At 42.8% G+C, this 19,509-nt stretch overlaps 1 protein-coding gene across 1 annotated transcript; it reads right to left on the reverse strand.

Annotated features, from left to right (window-relative positions):
• Positions 1-9,418: 9,418 nt before the first annotated feature.
• Positions 9,419-12,064, reverse strand: LOC123169069 (uncharacterized). The gene is made up of 3 exons (XM_044586915.1): positions 11,474-12,064; positions 11,083-11,359; positions 9,419-9,728 (listed from the first exon to the last, which is right to left on the reverse strand). Exons 1-3 carry the CDS (start codon positions 11,969-11,971, stop codon positions 9,691-9,693), a joined length of 813 nt encoding a protein of 270 aa, XP_044442850.1. The 5' UTR covers positions 11,972-12,064; the 3' UTR covers positions 9,419-9,690.
• Positions 12,065-19,509: the final 7,445 nt, after the last annotated feature.

Here is a 19,509-nt window from a genome sequence, read left to right on the forward strand (position 1 = left end):
GAAGAAGGAAAGGAAAACCTCCCCCCGCCACCGCAGACTCCGCTCTGGCACACTAATCTTAGATTGTCTATAGAAACCAAAATGAGGAAGGAGAAGTAGAAGAACAATGACAACTGAACTATGTCAGGTATGTTTGATCTCCAAAATGATCTATATATACTTAGCTTTGTTTCCTCCGATATGCTTAGTTACCTATGTTAGCTCTAATATGCTTAGTTACCTATGTTAGCTCTAATATGCTAAGTTATCTCTACTATGCTTAGTTTCCTATATGTTAGCTCCAAAATTACTTATGTTAGCACAAAATGACCAAGTTTACATAATAAGCTTATAGTCTTCGTCTTCTTCTTCTTCTCCAAAATGACATAAGTTAGCTCTAAGTTAGCTCTAATATGCTTACTTTCCTATAGGTTAGCTCCAAAATTACTTATGTTAGCACAAAATGACCAAGGTTACATAATAATTAAGCTTATAGTCTTCTTCTTCTTCTTCTACTTCTTCTTCTTCTCCAAAATGACATAAGTTAGCTCTAAGTTAGCTCTAATATGCTTATTTCACTTAAAGATGGCATAATTAGCTAGGTTGGCTCCATTTTACCTAAGTTGGCTCTAATATGCTAAGTTATCTCTAATATGCTTAGTTCCTATAGGTTAGCTCCAAAATTACTTATGTTAGCACAAAATGACCAAGTTTACATAATAAGCTTATAGTCTTCTTCTTCTTCTTATTCTTCTTCTTCTCCAAAATGACATAAGTTAGCTCTAAGTTAGCTCTAATATTCTTACTTTCCTATAGGTTAACTCCAAAATTACTTATGTTAGCACAAAATGACCAAGTTTACATAATAAGTATGCTTACTTCTTATAGTCTTCTTCTTCTTCATTTTCTTTTTATTCTTCTAACATCTTGTTTATCATTTTGCAGATTTGATTTAATTCACGGAAGCTTGCATGGATGGAGTGCTTCTTTTCCATTTGTGCTTTTATTTTGTATCAATGAACTTGCATGGTTGGAACTTGTTATATGGATGGATGGATAACGGTGTTGGATGAACAAATGTGAAACTTTTGTAATATGTAAGGATGGAACTATATATGTGTTGGTTATGTATGTATATATGATGAAACTAGTGTGTTGGATATGCTTGTTGTGTATATATGTATATATGTTTATATTTGTGAATTGCTGTCAAATTGAATGAACTAAATTAAAAACAGGGTTGTACACGCTAGCTGACGGCAAACATGCCACGTGGCAGCTACCTGTGATTCCTGTGACTGGCATGTTTGAGCACTTTGTCGTCCGCTGGCTGACGGCAAAGCACGCTGTTAACCCCTAACGGCTCTCACCCCACCTCACTGTCGTCCACGATCTTTGCCGTCTGCTGGCCACCGACGGCGGATGGCACAATCCTTTGCCGTCCGTTTCTTTGAAGCGGACGGCAAAGAAGGCCTTTGCTGGTACGTGTTCATCCGGACATTTTGCCGTCTGCTGGCGGACGGCAAAGAAGTTTGCCGTCCGTGAACCATGCCTTTGCCGTCCGCCATGGCGGACGGCAAAGAAGTTGATTCCAGTAGTGCATGGAAAGTGTTCGGATCACTGAGTCGTTTTCGTTGGTGGGATGGATACACCTCCCAAAATGTTTTTATCTCTAATTTTTCGCTTTGAGCTCTGGCACCTCTGCAAATCCCTACTTCCCTCTGCGAAGGGCCTTTCTTTTACTTTATGCAATTTTTATTTTGAGTCTCCATCTTCTCTTATAAAAGCACCAACTAAGAGGCAATATGACCGTACTAAAGTATTAGGTGTAGCTAATATTCGAGTGTGTTTCATGAATGGATCAGTGTTTGAGCATGATGGGCTAGGGATAACTTATTTTAGCGTTGATATTTTGAAAGACATGGTTGCTTGTTGATATGCTTGAGTATCTAAATATTATGTAAAAACTAGACTATTTCTTTGAACCACATAAAAGTCCAAATGTCCATGCTATAAAGAAAAGAATATGTTATGACTTGATAAACAACACTCCACATCAAAAATTCTGTTTTTATCACTTACCTACTCGAGGACGAGCAGGAGTTAAGCTTGGGCATGCTGATACGTCTCCAACGTATCTTTAATTTTTTTATTGTTCCATGCTGTTTTATTATCAATCTTGGATGTTTTATAATCATTTTATGGTCATTTTATATCATTTTTTGGTACTAACCGATTGACATAGTGCCAATTGCCAGTTGCTGTTTTTTCCATGTTTTTTACATCGCGGGAAATCAATATCAAACGGAGTCCAAATGCCACGAAACTCCGCAGAGATTTTTTATGGACCAGAAGGAAGCTATTGGGCCCTGGTTGCACCTGGGGGGAGTCCCGAGGAGGGGACAACCCACCAGGGCACGCCAGGAGGCCTAGGCGCACCCTGGTGGGTTGTGCCCACCTCGGGTGCCCCTCGGACCGCCTCTTTGCTCTGTAAATACCCCAATATTCCAGAAACCCTAGGGGAGTCGACGAAATATTCATCCAGCCGCCGCAGAGTCCAGAACCTCCAGATCCAATCTAGACACCATCTCGGATGGGGTTCACCACCTCCATTGGTGCCTCTCCGATGATGCGTTAGTAGTTCTTTGTAGACCTTCGTGTCCGTAGTTAGTAGCTAGATGGCTTTCTCTCTCTCTCGCTGAATTCTCCATACAACGGTCTCTTGGAGATCCATATGATGTAACTCTTTTTGCGGTGTGTTTGTTGGGATCTGATGAACTTTGAGTTTATGATCAGTCATATCTTTTTATATCCATGAAAGTTATTTGAGTTTCTTTGATCTCTTATATGCATGATCTCTTATAGCCTCGTATTTCTTCTTCGATATTTGGGTTTTGTTTGGCCAACTTGATCTATTTATCTTGCAATGGGAAGAGGTGCCCGGTAGTGGGTTCGATCTTACGGTGCTTGATCCTAGTGACAGAAAGGGAAACAACACGTATGTATCATTGCTACTAAGGATAAAAAGATGGGATCTATATCTACACAATAGATAAACGGATCTTGTCTACATCATGTCATCGTTCTTATTGCATTACTCCGTTTTTCCATGAACTTAATACACTAGATGCATGCTGGATAGCGGTCGATGTGTGGAGTAATAGTAGTAGATGCAGGCAAGAGTTGGTCTACTAATCTTGGATGTGATGCCTGTGTAATGATCATTGCCTGGATATCGTCATAATTATTTGAGGTTCTATCAATTGACCAACAGTAATTTGTTTACCCACCGTTTGCTATTTTTCTCGAGAGAAGCCACTAGTGAAACCTACGGCCCCCGGGTCTTCTTTCTCATATATTTGCTTTGCGATCTACTTTTCCTTTGCATTTTTATTCAGATCTATTAAACCAAAAATACAAAAATACTTCACTAGACTTTATTTTATTTGCGATCTATTATTTCAATCTATTAAATCTTTCTCTCGTCATCACGCAATTTCTGGCATCGTTACCCGAAAGGGATTGACAACCCCTTTAACACGTCGGGTTGCGAGTATTTGTTGTTTGTGTGCAGGAGCTGTTTATGTTGTGTTCTTTGGTTCTCCTACTGGTTTGATAACCTTGGTTTCATCACTGAGGGAAATACCTACCGTCGCTGTGCTGCATCATCCCTTCCTCTTTGGGGAAATACCGACGTATTCCTAGCAGACATGAGCTTTATGGCGCCATAGTGAGGGAGCAATCAATTACCTTCTGAGAGATTGCATTGAGGAATGCACATAGCTTCACAATGGCTAATCAAACGTTTTCCGGTAGAAGCCCCCTCAATGCAACCGGAAGCAATTGCGTCATAATCATGTGGTAGTCATGAGACTTTAGGTTCTGAAACTTTTTCTTTGGGTATTTATTATTCCCTTCATATTGGATAAGAAGCCAGACGAGACCTTCATACTGAGCAGGCATTCAAAGAAGATTTGCTTCTCTTCTTTGGTAATAGTGTAGCTGGCAGGACCTTGATATTGCTTTGGATGCATGTCGTCTTTTTCGTGCACACGTTGCTGGTCCTCCCATGCCTCCGGTGTATCTTTTGTCTTCCCATACACGCCCAAGAAGCCTAGCAGGTTCACGCAAAGATTCTTCATCATGTGCATCACGTCGATTGCAGAGCGGACCTCTAGGTCTTTCCAATAGGGTAGGTCCCAAAATATATATTTCTTTTTCCACATGGGTGCGCGTCCCTCAGCGTCATTTGGAACAGATTGTCCGCCAGGACCGTTTAAAGATTACTTGTAAATCCTTGACCATATCAAGTAGGTCATCACCAGTATGGAGGACGGACTTCTTCCGGTGATCTGCCTCGCCTTTGAAATGATTGCCTTTCTTTCTTAAGAGATGCTTGGTTGGAAGAAATCGACGATGTCCCAGGTACACATTCTTCTTGCATTTGTTCAAATATATACTTTTGGTATCATCTAAACAGTACGTGCATGCGTGGTATCCATTATTTGTCTGTCCTGAAAGGTTACTAAGAGCAGGCCAATCATTGTTGATGGTTACAAACAACAACGCATGTAGGTCAAATTGTTGTTGTTTGTGCTCATCCCACACACGTACATCTTTTCCATTCCACAACTGTAAAAGTTCTTCAACTAATGGCCTTAGGTACACATAAATGTCGTTGCCGGGTTGCTTAGGGCCTTGGATGAGAATTGGCATCATAATGAACTTCCGCTTCATGCACAACCAAGGAGGAAGGTTATAGGTACATAGAGTCAGGGGCCAGGTGCTATGAGTGCTGCTCTGCTCCCCCAAAAGAATTAATGACATCTGCGCTTAAACCAAACCATACGTTCCTTGTGTCACATGCAAAGTCCCGCCACTTTCTCTTGATTTTTCTCCATTGTGACCCATCAGCGGGTTGATGCGGCTTGAATTACGTCGGTATTTCCCCAAAGAGGAAGGCATGATGCAACACAACTACGGTAGGTATTTCCCTCTGTGATGAGACCAAGGTTATCGAACGAGTAGGATAACCACGCAACAATACATAAACGGTACCTGCACACACAAAAAAATACTTGCAACCCGACGTGTTAAAGGGGTTGTCAATCCCTTTCGGGTAACGGTGCCAGAAATTGTCAAGTTGACGAGATAAAATTGTAGTATATTGATAGATGCAAATAAAAGCAAATAAAATTCTGTGAGGTATTTTTGGGTTTTTGATAATATAGATCTGAAAATAAAAATAGATCTCGAAGGAAAATATGATAAAGGAGACCCGGGGGCCGTAGATTTCACTAGTGGCTTCTCTCGAGAAAAATAGCATAGGGCGGATGAACAAATTACTGTTGGGCAATTGATAGAACTTCAAATAATTATGACGATATCAGGCAATGATCATTATATAGGCATCACGTCCAAGATTAGTAGACCGACTCCTGCCTGCATCTACTACTATTACTTCACACATCGACCGCTATCCAGCATGCATCTAGTGTATTAAGTTCATGGAGAAACGGAGTAATGCAATAAGAACGATGACATGATGTAGAGATCTATTCATGTAGGAATAGACCCCATCTTGATATCCTTAATAGCAACGATACATACGTGTCATTTCCCCTTCTGTCACTGGGATTGAGCACCGTAAGATCGAACCCATCACAAGGCACCTCTTCCCATGGCAAGAAAAATTGATCTAGTCGGCCTAACTAAACCAAAGATTTGAAGAAGAAATATGAGGCTATAAGTAATCATGCATATAAGAGATCAAAAGACTCAAATAACTTTCATGGATAAAAACATAGATCTGATCATAAACTCAAAGTTCATCGGATCCCAACAAACACACCGCAAAAAGAGTTACATCAAATAGATCTCCAAGAGACCATTGTATTGAGAATAAAAAGAGAGAGAGGAAGCCATCTAGCTACTAACTACGGACCCGTAGGTCTACAAAGAACTACGCACGCATCATCGGAGAGGCACCAATGAGGATGATGAACCCCTCCGTGATGGTGTCTAGATTGGATCTATGGTTTCTGGAACTTGCGACAGCTGGAATTGTTTTTTGTCGAGTCCCCTAGGGTTTCTGGAATATTGGGGTATTTATAGAGCAAAGAGGCGGTGCGGACGGCGGCCGAGGTGGGCACAACCCAGCAGGGCGCGCCTGGGCCCCCAGGCGTGCCCAGGTGGGTTGTGCTCCCCTCGGAGCCCCTTCTGGTACTTCTTTGGCCCAACAGGTGTCTTCTGGTCCAGAAAAAATCACCAAAAAGCTTTGTTGTGTTTGGACTCCGTTTGGTATTGATTTTCTGCGAAGTAAAAAACAAGCAAAACACAGCAACTAGCACTGGGCACTATGTTAATAGGTTAGTCCCAAAAATTGATGTAAAGTTGCTATAAAATGATTGTAAAACATCCAAGAATGATAATATAACAGCATGGAACAATCAAAAATTATAGATACGTTGGAGACGTATCACGGGTACTCTCAACTTCCTGTCTTTCTTACGGTCTTCCTTGTGCCATCACATCAACTTGACATGCTCTTTGTTTCTGAACAAACGTTTTAACAGTGGTATTATAGGAGCATACCACATCACCTTGGCAGGAACCCTCTTCCTGGGGCGCTCGCCCTCAACATCACCAGGGGCATCTCATTTGATCTTATACCGCAATGCACCGCATACCGGGCACGCGTTGAAATTATCGTACTCACCGCGGTAGAGGATGCAGTCATTAGGGCATGCATGTATCTTCTGCGCCTCCAATCCTAGAGGGCATAGAACCTTCTTTGCTTCGTACGTACTGTCAGGCAATTCGTTATCCTTTGGAAGGTTCTTCTTCATTATTTTCAGTAGCGAACCAAATCCCTTGTCAGATACACCATTGTCTGCCTTCCATTGCAGCAATTCCAGTGTGGTATCGAGCTTTGTGTTGTCATCTTCGCAATTTGGGTACAACCCTTTTTTGTGATCCTCTAACATGCGATCGAACTTCAACTTCTCCCTTTCACTTTCGCATTCTCTCTGTGCATCAACAATGACCCGACGAAGATCATCATCGGGCACATCTGGTGCCTCTTGATCTTCAGCGTCTCTGTTGCAGTATCACTGTATTCCGGGAACATAGGATAGTTGTCATCTTCCTCTTCTTCTTCATGGTCTTCCATCATAACCCCTCTTTCTCTGTGCTTGGTCCAAACATTATAGTGTGGCATGAAACCCTTCTCAAGCAGGTGCAAGTGAAGGGTTTTCGAGTCAATGTAATCCTTCGTATTCCCACAGACAAGGCATGGACAATACATAAAACCATTCTGCTTGTTTGCCTCAGCCACTTCAAGAAAATTATGCAGGCCCTCAATGTACTCGGAGGTGTGTCAATCAACGTACATCCATTGCCGGTTCATCTACGTGCATTATATAATTAAGTGTATCAAAAACCATTACAGAATATAATGAATAGAGAAGTGACCAAATTAATACAAGTTCATCATCACATTAAAACAAAAGTACAGTAGTGATCAAATGTTATTACTGACAAAATAAATACATAAAGTTCATACATAGTTCTCATAGAACAACATACAGCTCTTTAGAGCATCTAATTAAAACATAAATTGAAACTAACATACAACTATGTAAAACATTTAGATGCAACAACAAATGCGATCATAATCGCAATTAAGGTAATAATTGATCCAACAACATAATGATACCAAGCCTCATTATCAATGGCATATTTTTTAATCTTTCTAATCTTCAAGCGCATTGCATCCATCTGGATCTTGTGATCATCGACGACATCGGCAACATGCAAATCTAATTTCATCTTCTCCTCTTCAATTCTTTTCAATTTTTCTTTCAAATAATTGTTTTCTTTTCAACCGAATTTAACCTCTGGACAAGAGGGTCGGTTGGAATTTCCGGTTCACATACCTCCTAGATAAAAAAATCTATGTCACGTTGGTCAGCATAATTGTCACAAATACTAAATAAAACAAATAGTTATAAAAGATAATATACCACATCCGAATCATAGACCAGACGAGATCTGACGGGGGCGGATACCAAAACCATGGCACTATATAATAACAAACAATAATAAAAGTAAAAAAATTGTACAAGTAGCTATCTAAATCATACAAGTAAGAATGTTTTTGTTTACAAAGAAGATAAGAACAAGAGGCTCACAACGGTGGTGCCGGCGACGAGATCGGCGCAGGCGTTTGACGACGATGAGGACGGGGACGGGACGGACCTCCAAACCTAGACAAATCTTAGGGAAAATGGAGTTTGGAGGTCGAGCTTGGAGAGGAGAAAGCTTAAGTGTGGCTCGGGCATTTCATCGAACACCTCATGTGCATAGGAGGTGAGAGCAGAGCAGCACACACCTCCCACACGCCGACCAGCCAAAAACCGGAGGAGTGAGCGGGTAGGGGCGAGCATATATATAGGCATCTTTTTAGTCCCGGTTGGTGGCTAGAACCGGGACTAAAGGGGCTGCGCCAGGAGCGAGGACCTTTAGTCTCGGTTCGTGTCTGGAACCGGGACTAAATGGGTCAGACGAATCGGGACTAGTGCCTGCCGAGGCCCGGCCGGCTCCCTGGCCGCTCGAACCGGGACTGATGCACCCATTAGTCCCGGTTCGTAACTCGCTCGGGTCTAAAGCTCTGATATGGCCAGGACCAAAGCCCTATTTTCTACTAGAGTTGTATGTTTAACAAAACAGATATTACAAAAAAATTACATGTCATCTACCAAGCTTTCTGGATGAATCCGCACGTGGTCATCATTACATCATGTGGAAGCGAAGGAGCTTATGTCATTGAGTGCAACCGATGAAAGATGGTAGCACAGGCTACGTATAACCAATTTGGTGATGGTCCAATAATAAGATGTGTGTGGGAATGGTGTCATATCTTTTAGTCAACCTTTTTCTTTTGTTTTTGTTCGACTACTTGAGATGTTTTCGCAGTTCGCACATTGATACTTGGTTTGTTATAATAAAATGGCTGCCTGCATGCTTGATGCAGAGGCGGGGTAATCTCTGTTTTGGAAAAAAGAAAGAAAAAAAAATCTCTTTTTTGGAAAAAAGAAAAAAAAAAGCAAAAGAGGCCTGCCGGCTACCGTGGAGAAAAGAGAGCTAGCGGCGGAGGGTTAAGTACATGGCCCTCTTGTCAGGTCCAGTGTTAGACTGGCGAATAAGTTCAAACGATCACACCCGAACTTAACAGAAAATAGCCAAGGACCATTGGCTGAATCAAATATACCACGGGCGCATTAAAATGCAGCAACTCCTGACCGGGCACATTAACCTCACCATGTCCAGAACTCTGGTCTCAGTGAAAACCCAAAATTCATCTTCTACTAATGGACTCAAGTACACAAAATTTAACTTTCAGCAGCAAAACAAAACTCAAGTGCTCAACTCAGCAGAATAGCAAATCTGTGCCGGCACCTAAGAGAAATGCATCATTGGTCAAACAGTTTCAGAAGTTTGGAATGGTGATGCCAACACAAATAGGTTTCCTACTGTCAGGAGAACAAACCAAGTTTAGCTAGCAGAAACACAACAACTGCTGGGTTTTCCTGAACCCATATCTCAACGAAAGGAACTGAGTTCTGATGTCATCGTGTCCAAGGCGGCGACACTTCCGACGACGTGGACATGAAGGCGACTTCTAGGGGCCCTGGCTCTGGTATCTTTCTGTTATGCATCGACATCCGCGTACCGCAGTGCCGCCTGGGCTGAATTAGCAGAAAAAGTGTTAAGCAGTTAGGCATCAGGTGTCACAGGTACTGCTAGAAGTTTAAGAAGACAAAAAAGAAAGCTGGTGTACAAAACCTCAAAATGTAATGTACCTCGAAACAGTTACAGTAGGCTAAAAAACAGAAATCAGTAACTTTTATGTGAAGCTGAACTAGGCAGACCGAACTGATTTGGGTTTTCAAGTTCAGATGTTTTACACTAGCGGCACATTGTATAAAATTGAAGAAGTAAACCATCAAAGCCAATAGTTTCCATATAAAGGTTCAGTGTGGATTTTTGACTTATGAAATGATTTCCAACTCAACAAACAACCTTCTAGTTCAGAGTAATTGAAACAGATACTGCAACAAGTTTAAGTCAGAAGACAAAAAAGAAAGCTGATGTACAAAACCTCACAACAATGTAATGTGCTGTCGGATAGAACCTGAATTTTGTCCGCACGTTACTCGAAACAATTACAGTAGGCTAAAGAACGGAAATCATTATCTTCTCTGTGAAGCTGAACTAGGCAGACTGAATGTAATCGTATTAAACTGAAGAACTGAATCATGTGAGTCAAAGAACACTAGCATCAAAACCATTAGTTTATGCATCTGTTCATAAACCCAACAGGCACAATGTCATGCCTGTTGACCACCTACTGATTTAATCCAGCAGCAGTTCAGACTATTTCCAAGTCTTAACACTCCTAACTGAAAGTCTGAAACAGATTATCAAAAGTTCGAAACAGTTACAGTAGGCTAGAAAAAAAATCTTTGTGAAGCTGAACTAGGCAGACTGAACTGATTTGGGTTTTAAAATTCCAAGGTAGCGGCATATATCGTATTAAATTGAAGAACTGAATCATCTGAATCAACGAACAGTAGCATCAAAAGCACTAGTTTCCATATCAAGGTTTAGTTTGGATTTTAAATCTGTCCATAGTAGCATCAAAGTACTGATTTGATTCAACAACTTCTACTGAAAGTCTTCACTCCTAACTGAAAGTCTGAAACACACTAGGAAAAGTTTCAGACCACATAAACTGTTTTTCAGACTAGTAGTTTTGAACACCCAAAATTTTCAAGCACTGGCGGGTTAGCACTCAACTGAAATGAAACCCAAAATATCGTATTAAATTGAAGAACTGAATCAAAGAACAGTAGCATCAAAAGTTTGAAACGGATTATCAAAAGTTTCAGACTCCACCGGTGTCAGTAAACTGTTTTTCAGAGTTCAGACTAGCAGTTTAGAACACCCAAAATTTCCAAGCACAGACAGATTAGTAGTCTCAATTAGCAATCAACTGACAAGGAGAAGAGTAGGAAGTTGAGGATATGGAGGGGCTCTCACCAGGCGTCCCGGCGACGGCGACGATGATGTGGAGGGTCTGGCCGCTGCGGGGCAGGTCGACGACGAGTGGAAAAAGCCGGCCATCCTGTGTGGGGAGGCACATGAAGAGGTCGGAGACCTCCACGTTTACGAAAACGCCCAGCTGCCTGGCCAGCTCCTTCCTCAGGCGGAACACGGACCTCCCCCTGAACACGAACGTGCCGCGGGCGAGGAGGGCCCCGTAGACGGTCGGCAACACGTACATGATCAGCCGCGACCGCAACGTCAGGTGGGGAAGCTGCAATCCGTAGTCGCAAAGAACCATCATCAAATCAAAGAAACCAAGAAGCGCAAATTTGGCAAGAACAGAGCTCAATTCACGCAAATCAAGGAACGGGCATGGCGGGCTCACCCCAGTCGGACGTGGAAGGGGAGGCGCGACCTCCCTGGCGGGGATGTCCTCCACGACCCAGAGCATCTTCCTGCTGATGTTGTCGAGGTCGTCGGCGTAGTCAACGCTGGCGTCGGTGTTCCAGTGCCTCCCGTTGGCGCGGAGGCGGCGGCCGCCGATGTGGCGGAGGTAGACCTCTTCCCCGGATTCCGACAGGATGGCCTGCCAAACCAATGCATCCACTTCGGGATGGTTGTAGTTGCGCTGCTCGACGCGGAGCCCGCGGTGGCCTAGCGGCGCCGGCGCGTCCGTGGCGGCGAGGTAGCGGCCGTAGGCGGCGCTGTGGAGGAGCAGGTACTGCGCGTTCTGGAACTGGTGCAAGTGCACCGCCCAAGCCGCGTTCATCGACGCCCGGCGGTGGTGGAGGGAGACGCCATGCCCGTCCTCGTCGGCGTGTAGGTACGTGCCGTGCACGCGGCTGCGCAGCCGCACGTGCTGGCCGTGATGGAACTGCTCCATCTTTCGCCGGTGACGCCGGAGAGCAGAGGCGCGCGGGGAAGGAGAGGTGGGGATGATGATGGACGGGTTTGGTTGCGGCGAGGCGGAGAAGAAGAGCGGTTGGTTGAGACGGTTACGTTGGGCGCCAAGGCAGAGTATTTATTCAAGGTTAAGCGGTGGGCCGTTGGAAATAGGTCCCGAGGCCCGAGCAAGTTTGATCCAGCCCACCTAACCTTCCACAACCCCTTAAAGAAAATCTAATCGTCCACAATCCCTCAAAAGAAAAACAACAATGCGGAGGACTATACCTACATCAATATCTCGATTGTGTCGTACTGTAGTGTCTCCACCGCCGCCGCCGCCGCCGCCGTCTGAGAAAGTAAGGTCCCTCGCCTCCGGCTGCTATCTTGACGCTGAGAGGTGTGGGGACCTCGGATTTTCAAGAGCTCTATGTTCTTCATGGTTTTGTGAGAATAAATTTACTCTTTTTTTTGGCGGTGTCATGTGGTTAGAGAGTTTTCTTTTCTGGCAGATCTGATTATTCAGATGAGTTTATATTGTTGTGTCAAGCTTTTTTTGCTGGTCTGATTCTTTGTAGAGGTCAAATCTTTCATCGACATCATGATGAAGATAGAGTGATTCGATGACCTACATTTCTACGGGATCATCCCCGGCCCAAGTATATTCATCAATCAGGACTTCCCATCTTTTTTGGATGGGTGACTCAAGGCACCTTCATGAAAGAGTGACAACATCGTTACTCCAGTCTAACTGCAGAGTATTTCTTCAAGCAGAGTCTGATGCCGTGAAGAAGGTGTTTTCAAGAGATTTTATTGTAATTCTTAGTCATAGGAGTTACTTTGTATTTTATTGCATTTTAGATTTAAATCAGTGTACCTGTAATTGTTATGACTATGAATAAAGTTATAGGTAGCTTTTTTAAAGAACTAACCTTCCACAACACTGTTTTGTTTCTATATAGTAATAAAAAGGAAAACTTTCTTTTTTGGCTCAAGAAAAACGAAAATTCATAGGTGAACATGGTGCCATGTGAGGATAATATCATGCCATTCAGGTGCCACATGATTCATGCAGTATGCTTACCATAATTCGTATATAATTTCCATCGCAAGTGAGAAAGATGGTATCAAGGAGCATATCTCACACAATTGATAAGTGCATCGGACGAACCAAGTCACTATTTGCACTTATGTTGAGAGGCTAGTCAATGCCAACTTGCACCCTGATAACCCATAAGTATATGGGATCGTTTGTAGCCTTCTTCGATAAATAAGAGTGTCGAACCCAACGAGGAGCTAAAGGTAGAACAAATATTTCCTCAAGTTCTATCGACCACCGATACAACTCTACGCACACTTGACGTTTGCTTTACCTAGAACAAGTATGAAACTATTTTGTAGGTGTGATGCTAGAACTACTTTGCAAGAATAAAACTAGAAGTACTTTGCAAGATAATAAAAGTTAGGTGTTTAGTAAAAGGGTTTGTGTCAACAAGAAAGTTATTTGTCCCTAGACAATCGATAACAAGTACCGGTAATCATTCTTGTAATTTATAGGAGGGAGAGGCATGAGCTAACATACTTTCTCTACTTGGATCATATGCACTTATGATTGGATCCCTAGCAAGCATCCGCAACTATTAAAGATCATTAAGGTCGTGAAACCCAACCATAGCATTAAGTATCAAGTCCTCTTTACTCTCATACGTCATACCCCACTTACTCGGGTTTAAGTTTCTGTCACTCTCTAACCCACCATAAGCGAACCATGAACATATTGCAACACCCTACAGCGGGGGCCCCTCACGCTTGCGCGAGAACGGAGGTCACCGTAGGACAGCACCATAAATAAAATATACAATCATACCAACCAAGATCACGATTAACCCGCAGGATAAAGCGGATCTACTCAAACATCATAGGATAACCATAGATCATTGGGAAATAATATATGGAGTTGAGCACCATGTTTAAGTAGAGATTACAGCGGGAAGAAGGGGTGTTACACCGCTGCATAGAGGGGGGGAGAGTTGGTGTTGAAGGTAGCAAGATTGTTGATGTAGATCGCCGTCTCGATCGTTGCCCCGGCGGCACTCGAGCGCCACCGGAAGCGAGGAGGGGAGAGCCCCCCCCCCCCTCCTTCTTCTTCTTCCTTGGCCTCCCCCTAGATGGGAGGAGAGTTCCCCCTCTGTTCCATGGCCTCCATGGCGGCGGAGGGGACGGGAGCCCCTCCGAGATTGGATCTCCCTCTCTGTTCTCTTCTGTTTCGCGTTCTCCAGATCTGGCCGAAAACCATTTCTTATATTCCGGGAGATCCGTAACTCCGATTGCGCTGAGATTTTAACACGATTTTTTTCCGGATATAAGCTTCCTTGCACCCGAAGTAGAGCTCCAACCGACGTTCGAGGAGGGCACAACCCACCACCACGCGCTAGGGGCCTCTGACGCGCCCTGGTGTCTTGTGGGCTGTGTGGGCCTCCGTTTGCGGTGATTCCAACTCCCAAAAATCACATATATTCCAAAATAATTCTCCGTAAAAATTTATTGCATTTGGACTTCGTTTGATATGGATTTTCTGCAATACAAAAAATATGCAAAAAAACAAGAACTGGCACTAGGCACTGGATCAATAGGTTAGTCCAATAAATCATATAAAAAGTTGCCAAAAATATGTGAGAGTTGTATAATAATGGCATGAAACAATCAAAAATTATAGATGCGACGCAGACGTATCAGCATCCCCAATCTTAATTCTTGCTCGTCCTCGAGTAGGTAAATGATAAAAAAGATAATTTTTGATGTGGAATGCTACCTAGCATAAACTTGATCATATGTCTAGTCATGACATGAATATTAAGACATAAGTGATTCAAAACAATAGTCTATAATTTGACATAAAGACATCAATACTCAGGCATCCCAACAAACAATCATGTCTTTCAGAATATCAACGCTAAAGAAAGCTATCCCTACGAAATCATATAGTCTTGTCATGCTCTGTCTTCTTAACACAAAGTATTTATCATGCACAACCCTGATGACAAGCCGAGCAATTGGGTTCATACTTTTTAACGCGCTTCAGCTTTTTCAACCCTCACACAATACATGAGCGCAAGCCATGGATATAGCACTACAGGTGGGATAGAGTATGGTGATAGGGGTAAATATAGAGAAGACAAAAAAGTAAGAAACTCTCACATCGATGTGGCTAATCAACGGGCTATGGAGATGCCCATCAATCGATAACAACATGAGGAGTAGGGATTGCCATGCAACGAATGCACTAAGAGCTATAAGTGTATGAAAGCTCAATATGAAACTAAGTGGGTGTGCATCTAATCCTATAATGAAAAATTCCTACTAGTATATGAAAGTGACAACATAGGAGACTCTCCATATGAAAAACATGGTGCTAATTTGAAGCACAAGTGTGGTAAAGGATACTAACAATGCCCCTTTTCTCTTTGTTTATTTTTTTTCTTTTTCTTTTTTTTTCTTTCTTCTTTTTTTTTCTTTCCCTTTCTTTTTTCTTTTTTTTCTTTTCCTTTTTTTCTCTCATTGTCCGGAGTCTATCCCGACTTGTGGGGGAATCACAGTCTCCATCATCCTTTCCTCAATGAGGCACTGCTCTAAAAATGAATAATGATGATCATCACACTTCTATTTACTTATAACTCAAAAGAAAAATAAAAATTACAACTCGATACCTATGACAAAGTATGACTCTATATGAATGCCTTTGGTAATGTACCAGGATGTGCAATGATCTAGCGTGACATGTATGAAAAATGATGAACGGTGGCTGAGCCACAACTACTATGTCAGCTATATGATCATGCAAAGCAATATGACAATGAATGCTCAAGTCATCAAACGGAAGCGGTGGAAGTTGCATGTGTTGGGGAACGTAGTAATTTCAAAAATTTCCTACGCACACGCAAGATCATGGTGATGCATAGCAACGAGAGGGGAGAGTGTGTCCACGTACCCTCGTAGACCGAAAGCGGAAGCGTTATGACAACGTGGTTGATGTAGTCGTACGTCTTCACGATCCGACCGCTCCAAGTACCGAACGCACGGCACCTTCGAGTTCAGCACACTTTCAGCTCGATGACGTCCCACGAACTCCGATCCAGCAGAGCTTCGAGGGAGAGTTCCGTCAACACGACGGCGTGATGACGGTAATGATGATCCTACCGACGCAGGGCTTCGCCTAAGCACCGCTACGATATGACCGAGGTGGATTATGGTGGAGGGGGGCACCGCACATGGCTAAGAGAGATCAATGATCAACTTGTGTGTCTATGGGGTGCCCCCTGGCCACGTATATAAAGGAGTGGAGGAGGGGAGGGGCCGGCCCTCTCTATGGCGCGCCCTAGGGGAGTCCTACTCCCACCGGGAGTAGGATTCCCCCTTTCCTAGTAGAACTAGGAGCCCTTCCAAGTAGTAGGAGTAGGAGAGAAGGAAAGGGAAAAGAGAAAGAAGGAAGGAGGGGGCGCCGCCCCTCCCCGTAGTCCAATTCGGACCAAGCCTTGGGGGGGCGCAGCCTCCTCTCTCTCTCTTTCCCCTAAAGCCCAATAAGGCCCATATACTCCCCGGCGAATTCCCGTAACTCTCCGCTACTCCAAAAAATACCCGAATCACTCGAAATCTTTCCGATGTCCGAATATAGTCGTCCAATATATCGATCTTTACGTCTCGACCATTTCGAGACTCCTCGTCATGTCCCTTATCTCATCCGGGACTCCGAACTATCTTCGGTACATCAAAACACATAAACTCATATTACCGATCGTCACCGAACGTTAAGCGTGTGGACCCTACGGGTTCGAGAACTATGTAGACATAACCGAGACACGTCTCCGGTCAATAACCAATAGCGGAACCTGGATGCTCATATTGGCTCCTACATATTCTACGAAGATCTTTATCGGTCAAACCGCATAACAACATACGTTGTTCCCTTTGTCATCGGTATGTTACTTGCCCGAGATTCGATCGTCGGTATCTCAATACCTAGTTCAATCTCGTTACCGGCAAGTCTCTTTACTCGTTCCGTAATGCATCATCCTGCAACTAACTCATTAGTCACATTGCTTGCAAGGCTTATAGTGACGTGCATTACCGAGAGGGCCCAGAGATACCTCTCCGACAATCGGAGTGACAAATCCTAATCTCGATCTATGCCAACTCAACAAACACCATCGGAGACACATGTAGAGCACCTTTATAATCATCCAGTTACGTTGTGACGTTTGGTAGCACACAAAGTGTTCCTCCGGTAATCGGGAGTTGCATAATCACATAGTCATAGGAACATGTATAAGTCATGAAGAAAGCAATAGCAGTAAACTAAAACGATCAAGTGCTAAGCTAACGGAATGGGTCAAGTCAATCACATCATTCTCCTAATGACGTGATCCCATTTATCAAATGACAACTCATGTATATGGTTAGGAAACATAACCATCTTTGATCAACGAGCTAGTCAAGTAGAGGCATACTAGTGACACTATGTTTGTCTATGTATTCACACATGTATTATGTTTCCGTTTAATACAATTCTAGCATGAATAATAAACATTCATCATGAAATAAGGAAATAAATAATAACTTGCACTAGAGTCAATAATCTAGATCACATCTCCATGTGATTTAACATCAATAGTTCACATCACCATGTGATTAACACCCATAGTTCACATCGTCATGTGACCAACAGCCAAAGGGTTTACTAGAGTCAATAATCTAGTTCACATCGCTATGTGATTAACACCCAAAGAGTACTAAGGTGTGATCATGTTTTGCTTGTGAGAGAAGTTTAGTCAACGGGTCTGCCATATTCAGATCCGTATGTATTTTGCAAATTTCTATGTCAACAATGCTCTGCACGGAGCTACTCTAGCTAATTGCTCCCACTTTCAATATGTATCCATATTGATACTTAGACTCATCTGGATCAGTGTCAAAACTTGCATCGACGTAACCCTTTACGATGAACCTTTTGTCACCTCCATAATTGAGAAACACATCCTTATTTTACTAAGGATAATTTTGACCGCTGTCCAGTGATCTACTCCTAGATCACTATTGTACTCCCTTGCCAAACTCAGTGTAGGGTATACAATAGATCTGGTACACAGCATGGCATACTTTATAGAACCTATGGCTGAGGCATAGGGAATGTCTTTCATTCTCTTTCTATCTTCTGCAGTGGTCGGGCTTTGAGTCTTACTCAATTTCACACCTTGTAACACAGGCAAGAACTCTTTCTTTGACTGTTCCATTTTGAACTACTTCAAAATCTTGTCAAGGTATGTACTCATTGAAAAAACTTATCAAGCGTCTTGATCTATCTCTATAGATCTTGATGCTCAATATGTAAGCAGCTTCACCGAGGTCTTTCTTTGAAAAACTCCTTTCAAATATTCCTTTGCTTTCCAGAAAATTCTACATTATTTCCGATCAACAATATGTCATTCACATATACTTATCAGAAAGGCTGTAGTGCTCCCACTCACTTTCTTGTAAATACAGGCTTCACCGCTAGTCTGTATAAAATCATATGCTTTGATCAACTCATCAAAGCATATATTCCAACTCCGAGATGCTTGCACCAGTCCATAGATGGATCGTTGGAGCTTTGAACACTTCGTTAGCACCTTTAGGATCGACAAAACCTTCTGGTTGCATCATATACAACTCTTCTTTAGTAAATCCATTAAGGAATGTAGTTTTGACATCCATTTGCCAGATTTCATAAAATGTGGCAATTTGCTAACATGATTCGGACAGGCTTAAGCATCGCTACGAGTGAGAAAATCTCATCGTAGTCAACACCTTGAACTTTGTCAAAAACCTTTTTCGACAAGTCTAGCTTTGTAGATAGTAACACTACTATCAGCGTCCGTCTTCCTCTTGAAGATCCATTTTTATTCTCTATGGTTTGCCGATCATCGGGCAAGTCAACCAAAGTCCATACTTTGTTCTCATACATGGATCCCGTCTCAGATTTCATGGCCTCAAGCCATTTCGCGGAATCTGGGCTCATCATCGCTTCCTCATAGTTCGTAGGTTCATCATGGTAAAGTAACATGACCTCCAGAACAGGATTCTGTACCACTCTGGTGTGGACCTTACTCTGGCTGACCTACGAGGTTCGGTAGTAACTTGATCTGAAGTTTCATGATCATCATCATTAACTTCCTCACTAATTGGTGTAGGAGTCACAGGAACAGATTTCTGTGATGAACTACTTTCCAATAAGGGAGCGGGTACAGTTACCTCATCAAGTTCTACTTTCCTCCCACTCACTTCTTTCGAGAGAAACTCCTTCTCCAGAAAGGATCCATTCTTAGCAACAAAGATCTTGCCTTCGGATCTGTGATAGAAGGTGTACCCAACAGTCTCCTTTGGGTATCCTATGAAGACACAATTCTCCGATTTGGGTTTGAGCTTATCAGGATGAAACTTTTTCATGTAAGCATCACAACCCCAAACTTTAAGAAACGACAACTTTGGTTTCTTGCCAAACCACAA

This window comes from Triticum aestivum, chromosome 7D (genome assembly GCF_018294505.1).
Source record: "Triticum aestivum cultivar Chinese Spring chromosome 7D, IWGSC CS RefSeq v2.1, whole genome shotgun sequence".
NCBI classification, from domain to species: domain Eukaryota; kingdom Viridiplantae; phylum Streptophyta; class Magnoliopsida; order Poales; family Poaceae; genus Triticum; species Triticum aestivum.

What these genes read in the sequence shown, in the direction of transcription:
- LOC123169069 (XM_044586915.1), bottom strand. Translation starts at nt 11,971, where the DNA reads ATGGAGCAGTTCCATCACGGCCAGCACGTGCGGCTGCGCAGCCGCGTG. An exon ending in CCCTTCCACGTCCGACTGGG is followed by an intron (nt 11,360 to 11,473) that starts GTGAGCCCGCCA and finishes TACGGATTGCAG; the next exon opens with CTTCCCCACCTGACGTTGCG. An exon ending in CGCCGTCGCCGGGACGCCTG is followed by an intron (nt 9,729 to 11,082) that starts GTGAGAGCCCCT and finishes CTGCTAATTCAG; the next exon opens with CCCAGGCGGCACTGCGGTAC.